Source organism: Vanellus vanellus, assembly GCF_965231255.1.
Source record: "Vanellus vanellus genome assembly, chromosome: 4".
NCBI lineage: Eukaryota > Metazoa > Chordata > Aves > Charadriiformes > Charadriidae > Vanellus > Vanellus vanellus.
Genome location: NC_138909.1, coordinates 5,474,584 through 5,498,816, shown reverse-complemented (window position 1 = coordinate 5,498,816; position 24,233 = coordinate 5,474,584). Strand labels below are relative to the sequence as shown.

General features: G+C 36.8%; 1 protein-coding gene across 1 annotated transcript in view; it reads left to right on the top strand.

Moving 5' to 3' along the window:
• The window catches only part of PRSS12 (serine protease 12), a gene marked incomplete at both ends in the record, with an annotated part of 42,528 nt that extends 23,280 nt beyond the window's left edge, over positions 1-19,248 (top strand). Inside the window, 6 exons of the mRNA XM_082482004.1 lie at positions 240-381; positions 6,230-6,435; positions 7,119-7,197; positions 9,323-9,445; positions 16,729-17,009; positions 18,941-19,248. Of these exons, the coding sequence (XP_082338130.1) occupies positions 240-381; positions 6,230-6,435; positions 7,119-7,197; positions 9,323-9,445; positions 16,729-17,009; positions 18,941-19,248 (1,139 nt within the window). The remainder of the gene's footprint in view (positions 1-239; positions 382-6,229; positions 6,436-7,118; positions 7,198-9,322; positions 9,446-16,728; positions 17,010-18,940) is intronic.
• Between the last annotated feature and the right edge of the window lie 4,985 nt (positions 19,249-24,233).

Here is a 24,233-nt window from a genome sequence, read left to right as displayed (position 1 = left end):
TATGAAAGGAAGGAACCAGATGAACTCAAAATACAGTAGTATTTCACATTTGTCTTGTAATTTGTACAAACTGTTTCCTTTTGCCAGCTAGGAAAAATATCGCTACTTTTAACAGCTGATTATTAGGCACGTTGAACATAAACATCAGTTGACCCTATATACTGAACGTGATGAAAATGACTTGAAGTACTAGTTCTTGCTTCTGTTGTTGTGAGTTGACAGCAGTAATTTATTCCCAGGTCCTCCCATCAGGCTGATGGATGGTGAGAATAAGAAGGAAGGACGTGTAGAGATTTTTATCAATGGCCAGTGGGGCACAATTTGTGATGATGGATGGTCTGATAAGGATGCAGCTGTAGTCTGTCGACAGCTTGGCTACAAGTAAGAAAACTCATTAAGCTGCTTCTCAAGTTATCTGTTTGCTGCATCTAAAAATGTTAAGTTTCTGCAACCAAATATCACCAACATATGTCGGATAAGATAATATATGCCTTTTAAAACTTGTCTGCATTCTTTTAGAAAAGCGTATTTACACTATTCGTATAAGAAGTAGTATGGCTATGTCTTCAAAAGGAGTATTCATTAACTAGCATAACTGGGAAAAAGAATTTTAGTATTTAAAGGCATATCACAGTCTGGCAACTGAAATGCAAGTTAATGCTAATTATTAAATAATTTTTTAGAAGTTAAATATTCCAAATTATTAAGCTATTGACTAAATGCTATATTTTATTTGTTATTTATGGTGCTGCATGTCTATATGATATAAACATATTAAACACATTTTTATTTTACTTTTTTTACACTTGGTTGCACTAATGTAACTGACAATTTGATCTAGCGTATCTGCTCTGTTCTCTTTGCCACTGGAACTGTTCTTAATTTACTTCTTTCACCTTTGGTTTTCAGATTTCTAAACGTTTTTTAAAAGTTCGAGTGAAATTTCTGATTTGGAAAAAATGAGGGAATCTAATATTAACATCTAGAATAGCACAGATGATTACATATTCTGTGAACCATGTAGATTCTCTGTTTTGTGTTTGATTTTCTGCAAAAGCTCTGTTTTACTATACCTAAGTGAAAATTTTCATTCATATCACATTTTTTATATTGAGTCATCTTTAGTCAACACAGAAAAACTTAAGGAACCTACATTCTAGTGCGTTAGTGATTTGATGTAACAGTATACAAAGAAAATAAAATTTCAGAGGTAATGGTTGTATTGTTTCAAAAAGATACTGATCTGTTTTCATTGAAAGGTATAATTTTGCATATTGCTAATACTTATCTTTTGTGAACCTTAGTGATGACTTTGAAATCCTTATAGGTTCTAACATAACTGTTAAATTTTTAAATGAAATATAGCAACAGCTCAGTGTTTGCTGTCACAAGTGTGGATATGATATCTGCAGATTCAGATGTAGGCACACCAGCTACTGAATTCCTAGTTTCATGGGGTTTTTTCCTTCATTTACTCATCTGGCTTGACTTGATGTAGCTTGGAGAGTTGATAAAACTGTTATACAAAGGATTATGGCTTTGGCCTGCATGGCAGTAATTGGAATAAGCTTCATTTAATATAGGAGTAGACCTGACAGGACAAAATCACCTTCTCATTAAAAAAACACCACAATATGTATGTGTCACTTTTGAACGAAGTTGCTTAATCAGGCCTACATCATTTATAAGCAATTTTTTTCTGGATACCTACGTGCAGTAAAGATCTAACAACTATAGGGCAGACATATAAATAGCAGAACTAATATGAGCTGAAAAATATCCAGAACACTAGTGAAATACAACAGGAAACTAGTGAAATGTCTTCTCTGAGTGTACCTGTAAAGAAATCTGAGCTTAAGAAATACTAATCATGTTATCCGTTTGCTGTATCTAACAATGTGAAGTTTGTGCAACCAAGTATCATCAAATTATGTCTGAACACATAATATATACCTTTTACATACCTTATTCATTTAGTAAAGCATATTTATAAGCACCAGTAGACCACGGCTTCAAAACTACAAAACTTGCTTGTATTATCTCCCACTGAGTCACTCATTTAGTCTGCTTCATCCTCAGCCTCTCTGGCCGTTTATATATCTCCCTCAAATGATCAAATTCAACCACTTATCCCCACCTTCTGTTTTTAAATCTCTGCAAGGACAGGCAGTTGTCTGGATTCTCAATTTGTGTCATATCTGAATGGGGGCTAAGATTATAGGATACAACAGAGCACATGCCTCCTGAAGGATTAGGGACAGAAACATTTTAGAAATCTAAAATTAGGTTCCAGAAATTGAGAGAGCTTGTCGGAAATGCTGGATCTTGGTGACCCTATGTCTAGACAGTTGCATTCCATAAACCTGACTATGCTGTTATGTGCACTGATGAGCTGGAATTGCTTCTGGGCCTAGGAGTTCATGCACAGATCTTTTTGCTGAAGTTCAAATTATATTCAGTGGTGACTTGACTGTTCCAAAGCTTCTGGGTTCATGCACCCGAGCTTGAGGGTTGACGACTGTTGTTTCTTTAGCAATAAACACCATTATGACCTTTTCCTGGGTGGAATTTAAAAAAAAAAAACTAATACTGAAGTTGACATCAGTTTTCATTAAGACTGATCACAGAACTAAACAGGATCATTCAACTCCCTTTACAATGCTATGTTTAATTCTCAAGCCTTTCCTACTGGGGAATTACATTCCTTGGGAAAAAAGATAAAAATCACACATGTATTATTACAAATGGGAGAAAAGACTGCCTTGAAAAGGAAGACTTGTGTAAGTAAAGGATAAACACAGAAAACAAGCTTTTTCCTGCATATATTATTCACACGTCAATGCTTATCTGTATATTTATTTTATGAAATCCTGCTTTGGAACATCCTCAGCCATTTACTAGGGTTCATTCTGAGACTGAAATAAAAAAAACCCTGAGGTGGCAAAATCACTAGGTTCAAAGCAATACTAGTTTTAAAGATGTCTCATTGAGCCGCTTTGTCAAATCCATGGTTAATGTTAGAAAAACATAATACAAAGAACATTAGAAAACAGCTCTACTAATTGCCTAAAACCAGTCATGAAAACATGAAAGTAATCAATAGCATCCTAATCAAAGTCTATTTGTATAGCATCCTAATCAAAGTCTATTTGTAGCAACGTAAACACGAAGAGAACACACACCTTTTCTGAAATACTATCTACTATGTGATTGGGTTTAACATATAAAACTATTTTGATAGAATGAGTAAAGAGCCAATGATGGGTTTAGAAGCTCTTGTATTTTAGTGAATTAAGTGGCCCAGCAAAATTGGATCCCATTTCATTTAAGACAGGCTTAAAGGAAGGAGTCCCCTTACCCCCTTTCCCCCCTCAAATGAACAAATATCCTGCCATTAGTGCTCCAAAAATTATCTACTACAGGAAAAAAAAACATTCTAAGGTAGTTGGCCATCTATACTAATCAACTGGATTTCCTGATTAACAGTATTATGAATAATGGTAATACTGAATCTGAAGAGCTCAGCATGTTATTGTGTATGGCCTTGTGTCTGAGAAAAGCTAGGGCATAAGACCTGAAGCCGCCCTTCTCTCTAGGGACAGATCTGAGCAAGCAAAAAGGTTGTTCCTCTGACAGTCATTTGTAGATAAACAGCTGACCTGGAAAGCAGCAATTAAGGGACACATACACCTTCATTACAGGTGGACTAAAACCAGTTGTGAGAGTACATTCCAACGTGTACCAAACACAGAAGACTCAACACTTCTACATTTAGAGATCTCCCAATTACATGAAATAATTTTATCTACTAAGCTGCACTCCTCTCTCTAGAATATCATGATTTTTACATTACTTTCCTGGTAGTTGTTCTATTTAAATAGTGGGTTTCTTCTGTTAAGAGTGGGCATGGACACACCCTTCACAGCAATTACCAGAAAACCGAGAGATTACTGATGCACAGCAAGAGACAGATAGCTTTCATATAAAGGTATGAAGGGTCTCTGCAGTCCAAGTCCCATGATTCAGTTCATGTCAATGCATGATTGCAATCCATACACACTAAGTTCCCTCCTTCGTCTTTGTCTCTTTACATCTCTTTTCACCTAAAATATTTCCATATGTGACCTCATAGATGTCAGAGTATTCTTTGACATGTATCTGGTAAGCCAACGGAGACTATGCCCTTATTAAGTAGCTGGTAAAAGCCTGCAGAGACAATTCTATGCTAAACTGCAATAAATACTTCTCTGGGAAAGGTTAAGAATATTGTAGTGATTCACCACAAAGTAGTCTTCATTATCCTGAGGAACTTTACAGCAATGCCCTAAAGCAGAAACTTGTTTTTTGACATAGATACCAAAAACAGGTAAGATTTTGCAATGAGTGCCCGTACTGTCTCACTATTTCATAATAGCACACAGGGACACATTAGCTGCCCACAGGTATCAGACAGTTGGAAATTTTTTGTAGTTGTCTGTAATCAGAGAGTCACGCACAAAAGAAAAATATTTGAAGCAAGAAGAGACACATTGCTTGTGACTGACAAGTTAAATCGTACTAAACTCATTAGGCAAAGATTGTCTTATACTGGTTCCAAAGTCATTTAAGGCTTTGGATTATCTGGTAAATACATACTAGCCATAGAAATTAAAAATGCATAAGGACAAGTTGACCTCGTGGTACCATCTCTGTCAGATGTTTTACACTCTTCTCCTTCCTGGCTTTTTACATTTCATGCATTCTAACCAACATTCCTCACTTAGAAAGCCTGTTGTCTACCCTTCAGTACATGGTAAAAAACATCCAGACAGGCAAGGCTTTCTGTGTGCAGAAAACCCCAACCCCCAACAGACAATCCCTAGCTGATGAAGGGACTTAAACTCCTTATGCCATTCTCACCTATCTTCCCCAGAACTGCAAATATTGTGAGGTATAAAAAGAGGCGTAAAGGGAGGGAAATTCTTTCTTGCCTAATACATTTTCATTGTTAAATTCTTTCTCTCCTCCAGCATTTCTTTGTATATGCAGTTACTCTTTTGTACACATAGTACTATCCTTTACAATACGCCATTATAACATAACCTTTAAAATGGAAACCTACGATACAGTGCAACATTTTAGTTATCTAAAATTCAGTATATTCTTATCACAATAAAATATCCATAAATTGCTCTTAACTGATTCATAAACTTGTAGTTCAGACACACCTAGAAATAGCTGTGGCTTCCTGCCCTACTTTTCTGTATAGCGGTTGGGTGGTCTCCAACTCACAACTCTTTCTGACTTTTAAACCACACACAACAAAACATCTATCTATATATTAAGAAGCATTATCCTAAGTAATTAAAAGTAAAAATCTATCACAAAGTTACCAAATGAGATGCTTGCATGCACAACTCATGTTGGATTTTCATTGCATTTGTTCATCCACTCCCTCATTTGGGAAAAAAGTTCACCATTCAAAAGAGATCCTTCACACAACTAACAACTGTGGTCATTGCTGAAGCCACACGGCATTACAGACAAGCTATAAGGATCAGGACCTCAAACCCTAATAAAATGTTCTAAGTCTGACATTTAAATACTTAGGTATGATACTTATCTTTATACAAGCATAGGATTATCATACTGACCTTCTTTGTAAAGTGCTTTGAAGCCTATGTACGACAACGCCACATAAGCACAAACTGAACTGGCTTCAGTCCTCCAATTAACATTACAGTTTTAGAGCTCAACTGTGCAGTGCACTTTAAAAATGGCATGATAACGAAACATGTTAATAACCACTAACAACTAATAGATCTGTAAATCATAGCTCCTACTACACTGCAAATATACTGTATCTAACTGGTCTATCTTTCTGAGGGAATCAGACCAGAACAAATTATTTTTAGTATTCACAGATGCTGATTTTATACGAGGATTAAAGAGATTATGAAAAAGCAGCTTTCACATATTTTGCTTTATAGGTATTTGTAATGCCGTTAGGATGTAAAATACTTTGCATAGCGCTTTCTAACTAGATACATAAAAGCACTTTTTAAACATTAATGAGCTGTAGCAATTTTGTTACACTTTTTTTTTCTACTTAGCAGAGTAACAGAGGCAATGAGAAGTTGTCATGCAAGAGTGACGTGACTTTGAATGAAACCTCTGTCTTTCACCACTTACTCTGAAATATTTCAGTTGAGTAAAATGTTTAATAACAAAAAATACACTCTGTTTCCAGAGGGCCGGCTAGAGCAAGAACAATGGCATATTTTGGGGAGGGTAAAGGCCCGATCCATGTGGATAATGTGAAATGTACAGGAAACGAGAGATCCTTGGCGGACTGCATTAAGCAGGACATTGGGATGCACAACTGCCGTCACAGCGAGGACGCAGGGGTGATCTGTGACCACCTAAGCAAGAAGGCCTTCGGGAACAGCAATAAAGGTGAAGCCCCATTGTGAATGGGAGACCAACTGGTCGGGATGGGGAACTGTCATGGTAGGAAGAGATGGGCGTAAACAATCCCACCTCACAGAGGAAGGGGTTATATCAAAAGAACTACAGAAACAAAAGTGGTGGGAAGTCCTCTCTGCTTATACACTGTGTGATCTTACTGCTGTGCCAGCTGCGCAAAGGAATCATAAAGACTATTCAAACGATACCGGGGTCTTTGTCTACCATAGTTTACACAGCCATGTTTCTCAAGTTGTACGTGGGACATGAAAATGCAAAAACCTAGATAGATACTTTCAACTTTTCAAGGTATAGGTTATCTTCATCTGAGGACTGAGACCTATGTGGTATGCCAAGTTCTCCTTCCACTTACATGAACTAAGGAAGAATCCTATAAAAAAATCCTACACTTGAGAAGCAATGCACAAATGTGTAAATTGCTCTGAGAACACAGTCAAAAGATCTAAGCTAAAAAGAATTTCTAAGTCTGAGAGAATTCAGTGTATTTTCCCCAAGCAAAATTTGGTTAGAAACACAGAATAACTTCAGCCTTTGTGTTTTGGGGTGGGTTTTTTTGCTGTTGTTTGCTTGTTTGTTTTAGTTGACTCTCACTGAAGATTGGCTACTTTTCATTTTGAGTTTAATGCTGTGTACATCTCCCTTTTTTGGTTTAGATTCTCTTGCTTCTGTTTGTGGACTGAGGTTACTACATCGTCGACAAAAGCGAATAATTGGTGGGAAAAACTCTTTACGGTAAATATTTGGTAAAGTAATTTTTAATATAAAGCTTCTAAGACATGTATTTGCCATAAGCGGTTTGCCTAGTTTATGGTTTTGTTGTAGGTTTGTTGTTTGTTTTTCTTTTGACTTGTCATGAGGTACAAGCACAAATATACTGAGAGCAAATTTTGTAGGAAAATAAAAAAATATTCATTGCTAAATAATTGCAGCATTAATTGAAAACCTGCAGAGCCTTATGGGTTTAGTCCTTGATTGGGTTTAAAGTTCTTACTTTCAAAATAGCCATTTTACTTTTTTTCAAAGGATATCTTGATATCAGGATGATATCTCTACATGAAGAGTGTTATGAATACAGTACACGGTTTTAAATGCTGCTCACACCAAAAAAAAGGCCTGGGTATGACTCACTGCCTAAGTCCTGATTTTCCTCCACAAAATAAGCCAAAATAAGCCTTGATGATGACCCAGCTGTAAACCCAGGCTTTTAGTTAACACTTTGTTCTTAGCTTTTAATGACATGTTTCCATCTAGTTAATATAAACAGATTAACTGAATACTACTACTAAATGCTATGATAGGAAGTATAGGCTTTGTTTTCTTAACAGTTGTGAGTAACCGCAAAAAATATGTATTCACAGAATCTTACAAAAGGGATTGTAAAAAAATACACTTACAGTAGCATTACTTTCCATTGTGCAACCTATTTCAAAGTACATGCACAGCATCAATCAATCCATTTCAAAAAAGACACTGCCTAAGTGGAAGAGCTTCAAAGAACAGTAACAAGATGGAGCCCAGAAAAACATTTAAATGCAGTCAGAGCAAAGTAGGATTACTTACCTTAGTAACGAGACAAATGAGAACAATAAATAATACATTGTACAGATAAAGAAGATCGAGAATTATTGTCTCAGAATATGTGTACAAAGGACACATGAAATGGTGACAAATAATGGATTGCACAATTAAGTCAAAGAAAGAAACCTGATCTCATAATAAATAAGCATGGGCACATTAGATGAAGCAAAACAGTGAGCGAAATCCAATAGTGCACTTAGAAATGCTTCAAAATGCTTCAAAAAAAAGAAAAAGAACACATGAACAATTCAGAAAAGGACTCACTATCACAAGAAGTCATTAAGACAAAGAACTTGACAAAGCTTGAAAAGGAACTGGATACTTACATACATACCAGGAAATCCAAAGCTGTCCAAATTACCCCATTTTTGGAAAGACATATTTAATCCCATCTTCGAAAACTAAAAAATGTCTAAATTGTTTTATGCTTTATGGGAATTAAATTCCTTCACCTTACTTTAAAACATTTGGCACTGGCAACTCTGAGATAGGATGCTGGACTAGATGATCCCGGGCAGCTCCTGTACTCCACCATACCTATTCAACTTGACGGTAGTTGGAAAACACCTAAACCTACCATTTGCTTATTCTTGGATGTTGCTGTTGCTCACAGGTGCATCTCTCCCTCTCCTTTCTCTCCGATTCCATATTTTGCTAATCTAGTAAATCGGCAAAAAATAATCCATCCTGTCTTCACAGGCCTGCAAATATGTATCCCAGATCTACCATACAAAATAGATGATCACAAGCTGAAAGAAGGTGCTAATCTATTACTTGTGGTTTCTACAGTTGCTTTAGATGTACTGGTTTGCCACCTTCCCTTTTCACACAGCTCAGAACCGACAAAGATATTAACACAGACAGGAAAGGATGATGGGTTAAGCTTTTCAAGAAATTCCCTTCTTTCCCCTCTCCAGTGGACAGGAAATTTCAACTGTTTATTGACTTGGAAGGTATTTGGCAAGGAACCCACAGAATGTATTTTTGGCACAATGAATGCAATCTGAGAAGGGAAAATTAAAATAATTGACAGTGGGAGGAAGCGCTCAAGAGTGCTGGATGCCCAAAAAAATCTGTAAAGTAATCCTGACCACTGTTAAATGGATTTCTGAATCCTGAAGGAATATAAAGGTATTCTCAACTGTTACTCAATAAATAACATGGTTTGCAAGCTATGTCAGTCAAAGAAAGTAAACAGGATTTACATTCACGGTAACTGACAAGCTACCTTACTTTTCCATTGCTGTACCCCAAATGCAGTATCATATGTCCTCTGTAGGGGTGGCTGGCCATGGCAGGTTGCACTCCGACTGAAATCTTCTCATGGTGATGGAAGACTCTTGTGTGGTGCTACTCTCATCAGCAGCTGCTGGGTCCTTACTGCTGCACATTGCTTTAAAAGGTATGTGTCTCTTCAATAATGAAATGTATTTTCAAACTATTTTGTTGTTCTGGGTACAGGCAAAACCATTCCAGTTCAACCCCACTGAAAACTGTCCTAATGAGTTGGCCTTTGATTTAAAAAAACTGTACCAACCAACCTCCTTTCCCTCCAAATAAAAACAAGCAGCAAAACCTAATACATTGAAATTATTCTGGGTGTCATCATTCACGAGATTTATATTCACAACTTCAGCATTTCCATGAAAAAATGCAGACAATACTTCTGACATTTTAACTCAGCTTTCTCTTCCAACAAAACTGCAGTTTACAGCTTTCAGGTTATAGTGAAGACAACTGAGCAAACATTAAACACAGGGACTGTAATATTTCAGATTATTTTTGGTAATGATAGATATTGGCAGTGATAGACATTTTTACTGTATCGCTGCAGCGACTAGAGGAACTACTCCCTGCAAACCCCTTTTAGAGTAAAGCACTATTATTTATTTTGCCGTGTCTAACAGGAAAGTAAATCTGTACACTGGATCCTAGCAAGACCAAGCTGTTTTGCTTATTCTTCACAAATTGGCTGGAGCAACTGCCTTGTTCTGTACAGAAAGATTGTCTTTTGCAGCCATCTAAACAGAGGTCCCATCCCCTTTAAAAAAGAAATAATTGTCTAAGCGGTTATACTGGTATAATTCTCTGACTCTGGCATCTAATAAAACTATGCCAAATTCAGCTCCTTTCCATCTGTTTAGCAACTCATTTGCAACTTACACTTCCTTGTAAATCACATTCGATCTAGTTGGTCTAACTTCTGCAATTCTCAGTATTAAGCTATTATCTGGCTTTTTAAAATGTCTTTTTACGTTTCTGCAGAAACAGATATTCCGTTACCGATAATTCTTCTATGCAGTTTTATGATATCCCCTCTTCAGCAACTATGACATCAGGAACTCACTGCTGATGAAGTTAGCGTAGTATAAAAGCATCAACTTGCACAGCAAAGAAGCTGGTCTAGTATTTTAAGCTTCCAACAGCAATTAGCTCATTGGAATCCTTACAAAAGTTTGCAGTATGGGCTCAAATAAAAGCATAGAAGAATGGCATTGTCGTTTTGAGGATATTTGCTAGAATTTGCTGAAGTGGGCTGTGAATGTTTTAACTTTGGACTTTGAGCCTTTCCTTCTGTACATTAATAACTAAAAAGAAGAGTCAGATACACTTTTACTAAAATGCAAAGTGTTACCTTTGCTTAGTGCCAGATGCAAATCTTGTCTTTTACATGTTTCATGAAAATCATGAAAACCTTGTGCAACCTTAATCTAAGCATACAACTCCAGCAGCCTGTGGACGCACTACTGTTTACTGTGAAAGAGAGAAGGCACCTTTAGTTCTAAGTTGACACTGGACAGACTGGGCTGAACTTCCTAATGATCTCAGAGTGATTTTAAGGGGCTAGGTTTCCAAGAGCTATCTATAGATCAAGCACCTTCTTCACATATTTTCCACAGACAGACAAGAGAAAGGCCAGTATACCATCCCTCATATCCCGGAAATTGGAACGCTGCTTAAATAATAAATAAGTGGGCTCATCTGTAATGAATGAAAATTAAATACAATTTCATGCACAATGATTAGAATTATTAGCCAGTAATATAGCAGCATTACTGGTTTCTGTAATTTCATAGACACATAATTTAAGATCAAAAACTGAAGCTATTTTCCTTTCATAACCCACCCATCTTATTAGCGAGTTTTGTCCTGAGTGGTTCTGACAACTATAGGGAATTTGACGGTCTATACATAAAAAATACTAACTTTGGATAATCAGAAATCTGAGGCATAGAAAAAAAGGAAATTCTAATTACCATGGTGTAATTTTAGGAAATGCTGTGTTGCTTGAACATTGTACTGTTCTAATAATATAACTCTTATTTAAGTGCTTCTTTAGGCATTCCAGAATGTCCATGTATACCTCAACATGGTCCTGGTAAATTTTTTTTGAGAACTACAGAGCCTGAGGCACAGTGGAACCAAATACCTAGTAAGACACCAGAATTAAACTTCAGTTTTCTCAAATTTAGCATGACTGGCGAGATGAATTCAGGTGTGCCTGAATTACTTAACTGGCAGCAGGATGATATTAGCATGGTGGCTGACTGCTAATCCATCCTCCAGTTTGCTGGGAAATCTAGGAGATGCTAAAGGTCAACATTGGCAGGCTGCACTAGAGCTTAAAGGCATGCCCAGCCATCCAACAGAGGGGTAACACCCTTAAAGCAACATAATTTTCCACCCATGAAGCACTCCCAAACTACTCCTCTGCCTCCACTCTTCAAATGTGAGGCGTGTGTGGTGGCTCTCTGCCATTTCATAGGTGACTTTTAGGTGAGGAAGACTGGACACCCTTGAGCTAGACTACATTGCCTTTTTCATGTACTGATGATTTATTACAATATTTCCACATTTGGCAAATACCACCTACTACAGGGGAAGAAATATAATTGTATACAGATGAAAAAATCAGTTTATAAAAGCCTTATGTGTGTGAATCTGCACAAAAATATGGTAAATCTGTGCAAAGATTGCTCATTAAGCTTCTCACAAGAAGCCTTGTAGCTATTAAAGTGTCATACATTTGCATGAGAAGCAGCACTTCTCATTCTATTGAATGTTTAAAATCAGTACTTTTAATTAAGATAAGCTTTCCTGGATCTCCTTTCTTCATTTTTCTGCTATAAATGATCATCATCCATTAAACAGAATACCAGCAGGAACCTATTAAAGGGAACAGCATTCCTTTTGTCAAAATCAAGGATGTAATATTAAATAGAAGCAGCAAGTTTTCTACTATACTATCTGATATATGGCTGACAGGAGAGCACGCGTTATCACTAGTCATAAACAACTTTCCTTCATGCTTAGGCTTACGCGTAACAATAAATAATTAAAAATCAAGATCCTTTCATTATTAAATCAGTTTAGGAAGGAAGTGTGTTCATTTCTCATCTAAACTACAAAAACTTAATGCATTTGTGACTCTCTAGTACTCTGACTTCTTTGATTTAAAAAAAAAAAACCAACAAAAAAACTCCCAAACCAAAAAACCCACACCCACACAACCCCTTCCCCCCCTTCAAGTTGCATTAAAGATAACAGATAGAGTATACGGTAAATCCTGTAATCGATGTCGTGGATAAGGCCTATAAACTAAAATGCAGAGGCACCCACCATTACATTTAAAAAGAAAATAAAAAAGAAAGATCTATACCATGTAAAATTATCTTTCTCTATTTGAGAGCAAGATTTTCATTGCACCACTGATAATACACATCTTCAAAGTACTGTGATTGTGTTTGTTTATGTATACAAAACCTATATGTCAGTGTACACAATGGTTAACTTAGATGGGCAAATGTTTATTGATGGTAAAAGAGCTTTCATAGTCCAGAAACTATCCGCATAGCACTAATATGTGGTTTGCTGCACAGAGCCAAAAGTCTATCTATAAATTATGAGAAAGTATTTTCAGTGACTTTTTGGAAATGTTTTTGGCAGATTATGTCAGGGAAATATATATTTAATGCTAATGACCTTGTACATTTGTATTCCAATACAACACTCAGATGTGTACTAAAAATTGTTAAAATATTACTTTCAAACATTCAAAGATTGTATCTAGTAATACATCCTAGGATACAGAATCCTTTTTAAGATAGCTTTTAAAGGCAATGAGATCAACAGTTACAAACAATCGCTGTAGCAGAAATTATTAAACTATTTAATATTGCTTAACTGGCAAAGGAAACAGCATAATTTTTACTTATTGGGCTCAGCTGCTGTATCATTTAGATTCCTAAGTGGAACATCATCATGCAGTTATGAAATTTGGGCAGAAAAATATACCTGAGATGTCAGTAATGAAACCAACTCTTCCATTTACTTTAGTGGGGGTTTGGCATGTAAGTTAGCGTAATTCAAATTAAAATAATAAAGCCATTTTACTGCAATAGTAAAAGTACTTTCTGTATCAGCTTCCTTTTCAAATTTACTCTGGGGAAAATAGATCCTACAAAGTTGGCTTGTGCATTAGCCAGGATTGTTGGTAATCTAAGACTGGGCAAGACATCGGAGAAGTACTTCACTGGCTGTATAACTCATCCCAGTCTTACTGCACTCCTTATGTTCTGAGCATGACATCAGTTCTCTAAATAGATTTTGTAAAAGTGAAAGCGTTTGATATTGCACACCCTGACCATTCCGCTACCTGCCTCTACACTGACCTTGTCTGCTCTGGAGAGGGGCACAGGAGTTGCACTGTCAGTGTGGAAAACATTCTATAATTGGGTGTTTTATTTGGCTGTTTTACAAGTTTCACAGAGGACCAAGGTATTGATTAGTTTACACAATAAAATGAGCTACCGAGGTCTGTCAGTTTGGTTTTCATAGTGTATGCAAGCTGCTTCATATACCACAGCAGCATATTTTCTGTCAAACAATCAACATCATGGGTACTACCATGAAAAAGATCAATACACTTGCCCTTGATTTAGTAGTTCTCTTGCTGCAACCAATTCAGAAATCTTTTAAGCTGTAGTTCTAGGAAATACACTACCTATGAGATTATACAGCTTCCATGTGAAGAGACAAATGACCATTTAATACATATATAAATACTGAACTGCAGATGCAACTTTCTGCAGATTTTTTTTCAGATTAAACTAAGAAATCCGATTAATTTCCCTACCAATATTTTTCATAACTAGAGGAATAAAACATACTTTCCCCCCTAATTTGTATACATAACACAATAATATAATTAACATATAAAAATATGTTTCTAACTTCAAACGCTATGGTTTTGCCAAAGCATTACTGGAAATCTTTGCACGTGGCCCAGGAAAATTTGCTTTCAAGTCTATCTATATGTAAACATGCTAAATTAAACTCAATTACCGTTTCTAAAAATTGCCAGAAACAATAGTGAGCAAACATGTAAAATCTGTTCAGTATAAAATGGCACTGAAATACACCAAGCATTTTATTGTAAAGATGCACAACTTATTCATAAAAAGGTCACTTTCACAGAAATAATACTAGAAGAAAGCTGTGTTAAGTAATGGCTGTACTATATAGTATTTTAACATACTGAAAATGCCTGTAGCCTTACACTTTGCTGTATTAAGGAAAGCCAAATAGATGGCAGAAGAAAAAATAAAAAAGAAACTCACCCATGGTCACAGATCAGATCAAACACTGCTGTAAAGAACCCTACTCTTTTCTAGCCAATGCCAGATTACACTTTTACTCCCACATCATAGCTCAGAGTACCATTAAGAAAAGTTTAGAATTGTAATAGTGTACTGCACATCTCAGCAAAGTATGGTAAGACTAGCTTTTTCTGATGTAGATGTGTGGCAACAGTGACCCAGGAGGGGATTCATCAATGTCAGAGCAGAATTTTTTTTTTATTGGGAAAAGAATCAACTGTGAAGTCTTAGTGTGCTTTTAAAACTGTAAAAAACACACAAGATAATCTAGAAATAAGAACGTGAGATCTAGTGCAGTAGAAAGAGAGATTCAAGTATTTCTTTTTTTTTTAAAAGCTAATGAAGAAATACCTGTATTCTAGAAACTTCAAGGGACTGGAGTCAAAACACCCGGAGAGCCAGGATTCATGCTTCTGCCTTTTCTGATGTTCTTTTCCTATTCATGCTTTTCTTAATAGAAAATTCCTAAGGAAAATTGAGTCAATGATAAGTTATAAAATACTAGCACTTTTGTGGTCAAATCAGAAAGATTAGTAATGTGACACATACATATAGAGGTTTTTTCTTAAGTATCTTTGAGATAAACATACTGATCCACAAATTAAAAGAGATCTTGAACTATGAAGTAATGTATTTGGTAAAATACACGATTCAGTTTTTCACAGTTCTCCCTCTGAGACTAAAATCAGCATGAATTCTTTTTTTAACACCTCTGTAAACTTTAAAAAGTCTGCATCAGTTGCATCTCCTCACTTGCAACTGCTATAGAATTTTCATTTCCAACCACAAGGAAAATACAGTATCTGGAGAGTATTTCACACAGACTACTGTGGAGGAGGACCTGGAAAAAGTTTTGTGGTAGACAAGTTACTTCATTTTTCCTATATAGAAGGGCATCTTCAGATGAACAGATGTTTTGTCATACCTTGCAACTCTCTCTCCTTACAAGCCTAGAAGTGAAATTTTGCTCACAGAAGACCTGAAGGAGATATGCAGAACTTGACAAAGAAAGCTTTGCAGGCAACCAGGAATGCAACCCACAATTAAAATATTCAGTGGTAGGGCTATATATTGTTCAGAAAAAAAAATTGTAATGTACCTACTTTGTCTGCTGCTCCTCAAGCAAGCTTCAGTAAGCTATGGAGATCAGCACATTGCTGGAGGGTATAAAAAGAACAAGTACAGGTTAGAAGGTGACACTGTAGGGTATTTTCTGCACATGTATTACAAATTTCCTGGTGAAGGCTATGAGGGAAAGGGAGAAGTGAAATAAAAATATTTGGGTTAGCTTAGACAGATTTTAAAATAAATAAATGTACCCAACAGTTCTCCCTTGTTTACATTTTGCTGAGAAGGGCTGTGTCGCCTGTAATTCAAAAATCTCCAACAGCACACACACAAAATTGTTATTTCAGCCACAGTAATTATCTCTAAGGTATTTACCATTTAGTCTATGATGTGAAAGAAATTGGGGTCATATTAGATGCAAAGCAAGTCTAAGATGTACAGGCCTTCTGTCACTTTGACAACAGGTGCTTGTGATGCACATATGCTTTGTTTTCCTCATTATAACTTCAGTTAATGTAAGAGATTTTTATCAAGTTATTTAAGCCTCTGGAATTTCTCAACCAACCTAGAAAGCAAGGTTGAACACTGTTTTCATTTCAGTAATTATCTGGAGTATCACAATGACGACAGTACTCAGGTTTTCATTATAATTACTGGCAGTTTGTATTACCCTAACTAAATACATTTATAATGTACTGCTTGCTTGCACCTTTGAAATAAGAAACCTTGCCTGTGAGAATATACAAAAAGGAACATAGCCCAGCCTGAATAGAAAGGTTTTTTGATATTCTTTAGGATACACTTGAATGTCACTCTAAACATACAAGAAAGCATTTTTGCTCTTTAAAAAAACACTTCATTATTTATATGAGTAATAAAGATCCCGATCGAATCTGTTTGCATGCTTCGGATCTGACTTTGCATGAACCAGCCCTATTTGTTTTCACCTCCATCTTAGGTATGGCAACAACACCCGGAGCTATGCTGTTCGAGTTGGAGACTATCACACACTGGTACCAGAAGAGTACGAGGAAGAAATTGGAGTCCAACAGATTGTAATGCATAAAGAGTACAGGCCTGACAGCAGTGACTATGACATTGCATTGGTGAGGCTACAGGGGCCAGAGGAACAGTGTGCCAGATTCAGTACCCACGTCTTACCTGCTTGTTTGCCATTAAGGAGAGAGAGACCACAGAAAACTGCTCCCAACTGTTATATCACCGGATGGGGTGACACAGGTAAAAATGTTGTAATGATTGCCTCCCACCAATCTTGTTACCTGAGGCTGCTTATTTAAAAAACAAAACAAAACAAAGCAAACCCCTCAGTTACTTAAAATAAGAAAATGCTCAAAATGGAACATTTTTACTCTTTTTATATAGGGGAATATTTTCTCACCTGATCCATAAACTGGAATGACACCACTTTGTTTACTGAATTTATTTTGTGTTTGAAAAGTGGTGATTAACCATGTCACTCTAAATCACAGAAAGAGTCAATAAAATGGCCTCATTAAGATTGACAAGCATCAATGAAAAGCTTATTTGTTGCCAGGTACACCCTGCGCAGCAGCTTATCACCCCCTGCCCCAGAACATAACAGCTCTAATATATTTAAGGTTTTTAAGGCAAGTACAATGAATATTTTAGAAAGGCTATTTAAATTACACTACTTCAATAAAAAAATGGATAGAAAATATACACATAATAGAATTTTAAATAACAGTTTCAGTCTCCCCTGTTACTACTGACATTTTCAATCAGCAGTTAAATTTAAATAAAAGAACATCTTGCCAAAATTTATGAGAGTCAATGCAATCAGTCAGTCAGATTCTTCCTCTTCAAAGGTCTTTGCCCTTTAAATGTTTTACAAAATTATAACCATGTTTTACTCATGTTTTTATGGTGCTGAATACAGTGCAAGACAGCAACCACACTTGAGCCTTTGTTCCACTGACTCATTCAAACTGGCAAGGAGACAAGGCAGCAAAGCCAAATATCAGTTCTTCATCTTTACGTGCTTTAATCTGTGTGCACAGATGTCTGGGTCACTGCACTACACTAAAGGAGATAGGCTTGTAAGGTGGGGCTTTTTGCTAAAAACAATTGCTAATTGATTGCCTAGCTCTGTCTAGCTTTTTACACAATTCACTGAAAGTTCTGCAATACTGTTAACTTTAGACATCTATTTAAGGAAATATTAACCACTGCAATAATTGGCTTTAATTACAGCAAGAAATTACATCATTACAGTACTTCAGTTGAAGTTTCACACTTACTATATGAATCATAATTACAAGTATTAAGATTTTACTTAAAAAAAAAAACACCAACACTGGTGGCTTTAATTTCCCAGGTTTCCAACTGAAAAAGAGGTGCAAGCTACAGAAAAAAAAAAAAAGCCAAATTATTTAAACCTTGACATTTTTATAAGCAGAGCACTGCTTATACAACACAGGATTCACTATGGATAAAGAAAACCACAGGACAGGTTCTGGTGTCCCCCCCTAAAATGAAGATTCCTTTTGGTCACGAGTCCCGTTAGTAGCCTGGTACACGGAAGTTAGCAGGATTATAAGACTCAAATGATACTGCTGATCTCTACCAGAGTACACTCAGGCTCAATAACGTCAGCTCCTCAGGTGAGGTGGCAAGCAAGCTCACATATATTTCCAGGGTGTAAGCATGATGGCTGGCTGGATGCTCTGCTTGGGAGCCAACAGAGAACCTGTCAAGCTGAGCTAGACTAGATTTGAACTGGTGACCTAGAAATGAAGTATTTCTACAGCTTTAGTCTCCACTGCTCAAGATTCCTAAAAATAGCTTCCTCATTTAAGTATTAAGGCATATATTCTTGTAGAAGATTCAGAAAGTGTGTTTGGAACAAAACAAATTCCAGCCTTGGAAAGGTCCAGTGAACACAAGAACTAAAGTTACATCTTCAACTTTTTTTTTTTTTTTAAAAAAAAAGCATCTAAAGATATTTACAACAACTACATAGTATTTTATTATTATATTTAATGGACGGTAGATTTTTCAGTATTTAGTTTTGGTCATTTTATTTAATGTCAAAGAACGTGAAGGAAGGACAGCAAAAGTTGGTTTAAATATTATTTACGTTTTCAAGACCAAGAATCATAATGAGACAATAATTTGAGTCCTCTTTTCAGGAAGGGCTTATTCAAGAACATTACAACAGGCTGCCATCCCCTTACTTCCCAAGAGGTTATGTGAAGAGCGTTACAAAAGAAGATTCACAGGAAGAATGCTCTGTGCTGGAAACATCCAGGAACAGAAACGTGTTGATAGTTGTCAAGGAGACAGTGGTGGACCACTGATGTGTGAACGTCCAGGGGAAAGCTGGGTTGTGTATGGTGTGACCTCCTGGGGCTACGGCTGTGGAGTGAAAGATTCTCCAGGTGTCTACACAAAAGTATCATCTTTTGTACCCTGGATAAAAAGTGTGACCAAACTATGAATGTTCATAATGAAAACCAAACTTCATTAACAAAGTTTGAGGCAGTTCAAGTTGTACTTGAACAGCACAGACAGTGCACAGCTGGGGCCCACAGTGGGTGGAAACAGGCACATTTTCCTGATTCGTGTGTTTTTCTTTTTGTTACCTCCAAGCTATATACACGCAACCTTTCCAGTTAGGAATTACTATCCAAACAAAACCCCTCTGTGTTAAGGAAGTTTATATATTGCACAAACAAGTTATCATGTATCTAAGACTAGGAAAAAAGTGATAGCTATCTTAGAGTAACATTGGAGCAGGACAGCTGGAGGGTTCAGCACAAGATTCACTGTCTACATGAAGACTGCAGGAGCTCCAAGCTATTTATGCTCCAAGCTTCTCTAGAATTAATTACAGATCTCAGTCTAGTTTATTTAATCAGTTCTTGACTGTTCTTCTATTATTTCTATGATCTTACACTCAGCCCTCTAATTTTGACTCGTTTCATTAGCTAATGAGACCATTAGCAGGTTGATTTTGGTAAGTAATTCCAAGTATGTATTAAACATCAGAAGGAAAATAATTGTCAATAATCAGATCCCCAGCTATTCCGACAAACCTTCTTACAGCTTAGTATGCATAAAGTACATTCCCAAGTAAAATAGGCAGTACACTGGAAGTTAGTTTCCCTGTAAACATCCTCCACAGCTGCAAGAGCTAGATCAAAAACAAATAACTTATTTTCTTTCCTCGAGATAAATATGTCTTCTTTCTGAAACTCATCATTTTTAGTACATACCACATTTCAGAGAATTTACTCTTCCTATTTGCCACTAGCTGTCAGTACAGCATCAGACAAACATCCCAGTTCTCTCATTGCTGGTTTTGGAGGGGCTTTGCTCAAGTAACGTTAAGAACTTCTGTCGGTCTTTCAAGAGAGAGTTTTAAGTCCATGCAATGCAAATACTGGAGATGTTGAGCCAAAACCTGTCTGAAAAGATCTATAAAGTCTTAAAACTACTATTTTCTACAAGATAATGTTTAGACAACTCTCTCCTGCTTAGCTGCAACACTGGTTCAAGCTGATTTTACAAGAAAGGTGAGAGTTAGTTAGTTTTCAGTGACTTCTAAAGTATTGACATATTAGATTCCATTTAATTCCTTTTACAGATACTGTTCCCCACACTATAAAACCTTAACGGTTTATTATAAAGATGCACTGATAAAAAGTTACTCTTGATGTACAAGACAAATACAAACCAATTTGCTGTCCTTTTAGAAAGGGCCACCCCGCTGAACTTACCACCCAGAACACAGGGAGTAATCGCCACCTCAGAGCAACTCTAAAAGGTTTTGGGCTTGAAAACATCTGAGACTACAGTCAAGAGGGAGACAGGAAAGTTCAGTGCTACCTCTACTACCCCTGTCGAGGGCCATTCCGACTATCTGTAAGCATGATCTATATATCACATGAACAAAGATGTTTCTTAAAAAGAAGAAACGAAAGTTCTGTGGGCCATGGAACACTCCAGTGTGACAAGTGTGGCAGATGTGTCTCACCACATAGTGACTGTGCAAACTGTGTCTACCAGTGATTGTTGTCCCATGTTTCCTATCCCCAAACACTCCGGCTACAACACTGTTGTGTGGCCTTTCGTGAACAAAGTGGGATGGTTGTATTCATGTTGTAAGTGGGCAATCATTCATTTCTGCATGGTTCTATGTGTCTCTGGTGTTGTAACAAATATCCAAGACAACTCAATTTGCATACAAAAGTGATCATATTGCAAGAAGCCCGTGTGACTGAAGACTTTGCTCTTAATTTCTCCCTGACCTCAAACTTAGTTTTCATGGGTCATGACTAGTTTAAATATCTCGTTGGAACTGGTGCTAAACTAGTACATGAGGTGCTTTAATATATTTTTGTTTTCTGTAATTCCACGCTATTTGAAATAGTGTGAAATATTTTATTTAAAAACATGTCAAAAATCATAGTACTGTGACCACCTACTTTTAGAACTATGTGAAACACTCCGCTAATGAACTAAAATAATTTACGTTTTTACTTATCATACATAGTCCTTTTAACTGAAAGGGAAGTAAATCTGTCAAAATATATCTTCTTGTACCATCAAAGCTTTGCTATACAAGACCCATTATTCTGAGACTTGTGGTGAAGTAGGCTATAAAGTGCAATACAGGCATTGTGTACAGGGGAAATAATTTTCTTAGAAGTTGTGCCACAGAAATATGGTACTTAGGGGGGAAAAAAAAAAAAGTCAGCATACTAAATGTAGTAAACGTTTCGAGTTAGTACAGTAGTTTTGCTCTTTTAATAGGATGCTTTATTAGATTTTAAAATGTTAGACTACCATTTTCATGCAGAGAGCATGCCTTTTGAGTTTCTAACATAAAAAGAAATTCTTTCTGTTACACCATTCTAATTTTTGTTCAATGAGCCTGATGATGTAAATGTATACAATAAAAACTGCCACACTGACTAAAACTTTTATACATTAATCCTGTGGATAATGTACAAGCAGATGCTGCAGGAACATCAGCTGTGTAAACTTCATGAGAGCTTTTTAAGTGGAAAAGGGTGCTCTTGAAAATAGTTTCTTCAAAGCATAAGCCTTGGGACCATTTTCTCAGAGATGGAAGTTTGCTCTGTATGATGGAATTCCTAGTTCTTTGTGAGCTTTAACTGAGACCAGTTAGGTTGTCATAAATTAGTTTATCCTGCAGTCTTAAAATTGTTTAAGAATTTTTTTTTGTCCCTTGCTGCTCTCCCCTTTGTTCAACATTTTTAATACATAAAGGTTGTAGAAAAACCTGCTCTTCAGCCTATGCTAAGGTGTATTTTTTTGTATTAAGCAGGTTGGTCACAGTGTTAAAAATGGCATAAACTAAGACAACAACTCAGAGCTTCTATTTCCAGATTGGACGACCATCTTAAACACCGATGTGTAATCTATCCAGGTGAACATTGTGAAGATTCATAATTAGATGCAGTCCCCCTTGCAGTTCCCAAGTTTATGTCCATTTTCCAGAGAATATACAGCAAATAAGATAAACAAAGAGCAGGAACATTACTGCAACTGACAAGCAATGCCTATTTAACATGCATTTATCTCAACCCTGAAAAACTTCCCAAAGGGGCGCCTATCTGTAAACCACAGATAAACCAAGATCCCATTTTATGATCATTTATGCAGAATATATATAACCTCAGCTGCCTTATTTCCAGAAAAATTCACAGCACTATAATAATTTACATATATTTAAGTCAGTCCTGAATCAATATTCTCCATCATTTTCAATGTTACTGCAACTACTTCACACTTTCACAGAATCACAGAATTATCAGAGTTGGAAGGGACCTCTAGAGATCATCTAGTCCAACTCCCCTGCTAAAGCAGGACTGCCCAGAGCACATTACTCAGGACTGCATCCAGGCGGGTCTTGAAAATCTCCAGGGAAGGGGACTCCACAACCTCCCTGGGCAGCCTGTTCCAGTGCTCTGTCACCCTCACCGTAAAGAACTGTTTCCGTGTATTTGAACGGAACTTCCTGTGTTCTAACTTGTGCCCATTGCCCCTCGTCCTGTCTCTTGGAACCAATGAAAAGAGCCTGGCTCCATCCTTCTTCAACCCACCCTTTAGAAGTACTGGAATATTTATACTCAAGAAGATTTTAATGCTGTTATGATTTTAAGATGGCAATTGCAGATCATCATACAAGAAGGCTAAAACAATTAGGCTCAAGTAGCAGATATCACCCAGAAAACAAGTTGTTTGTGGCATCAGGAAAGAAAAATGTTTTTTTTTTTCTGTGCTCCAAGCTGCTGGGTGAGGTAGTAGAGACCAGACCTACCTCATTCATACACATTAGCTACCTGCTCACATGCAGCAGTTCCTATTCCATTTAGTTAGCATGGAACACAGAAACTGACCACGTACATTCCTGCAAATGCAACACCAAGCAAACACAAACAGGCAAAAGATGACTTAAAAGTTTGGAAAAAAGTATTTACCTTTGTAGTGATGTAAAGGGAAAAAGAAAAAAAGACTGGGTTGAGTGAAAGTTGGAGAGGTGTAAGACACTGGATGTAACTGCAGATGGAACAGGGTGCAGAAAAATACAGAAAAATATAAAGGTAAGGGGCTAAGGTGCAACAGGAATACATTGGAAAGAGAGGAAAACAGCTGTTTGGGATTTGGGAGCCACATGGAAATGAAAGAGACATCTTGTAAGACTACCTCTACTATACTCAAGTCATGAAGGAGAGCAGATGCCACTACCCTCTCTGCATGTGACTAGATGCTCATGGAAAGCTTCAGTCATAGGAAAGGCTCACTAAGCACTGAAAACTAGTAAGAGATACCCATAGTAAACATAGCTCGTATTTTTTATTTGACCATAATCTTGAAAATTAGTTTTTCCTTCTCTTGATTCACACCCACTTTTATCTTTGCAAGTTCTAAATATTTGATGAAGAGCTCAAAATTGAATGTTCACAAATCAAACCTGCAGGCCCTATCAAACCACCAGGCCAATTTATTCAGCCTGTGACACACTTGGCACCACCTGTTCCCAAGAAGCATAAAGCTAACTCCTCCACAGATCATGGAACTCATGACCACTCAGGTGGAAATACCAGTGACCTCATCACTTGGCTCACACAATGGACTAGCAGGACAGCTACATGGTCCTCCTCTAAGGTAGAGATAGTTTCACACAAAAGGATCCTCTGTTAAAGGAGGCAGAGACAGGACAGTCAGTTTTCAAACGGCAACTTGTACAAAAAAAAAAAAAAAAGACAATTCAGTTACACACTGAAGTTGTTAAAAAGGCAGCTGCTGTCTGATAAAAGCAAAGGTTAAAATACAAGGGAATTGGGGTAACACACCAGACAACCACATCAGTGCAATGCCACACAGTAGCCAAAAGCCAACACCAGAAAGCCTAAAATTTTCAGTATTGTTGCAGTGACTACAAAAGAAAAA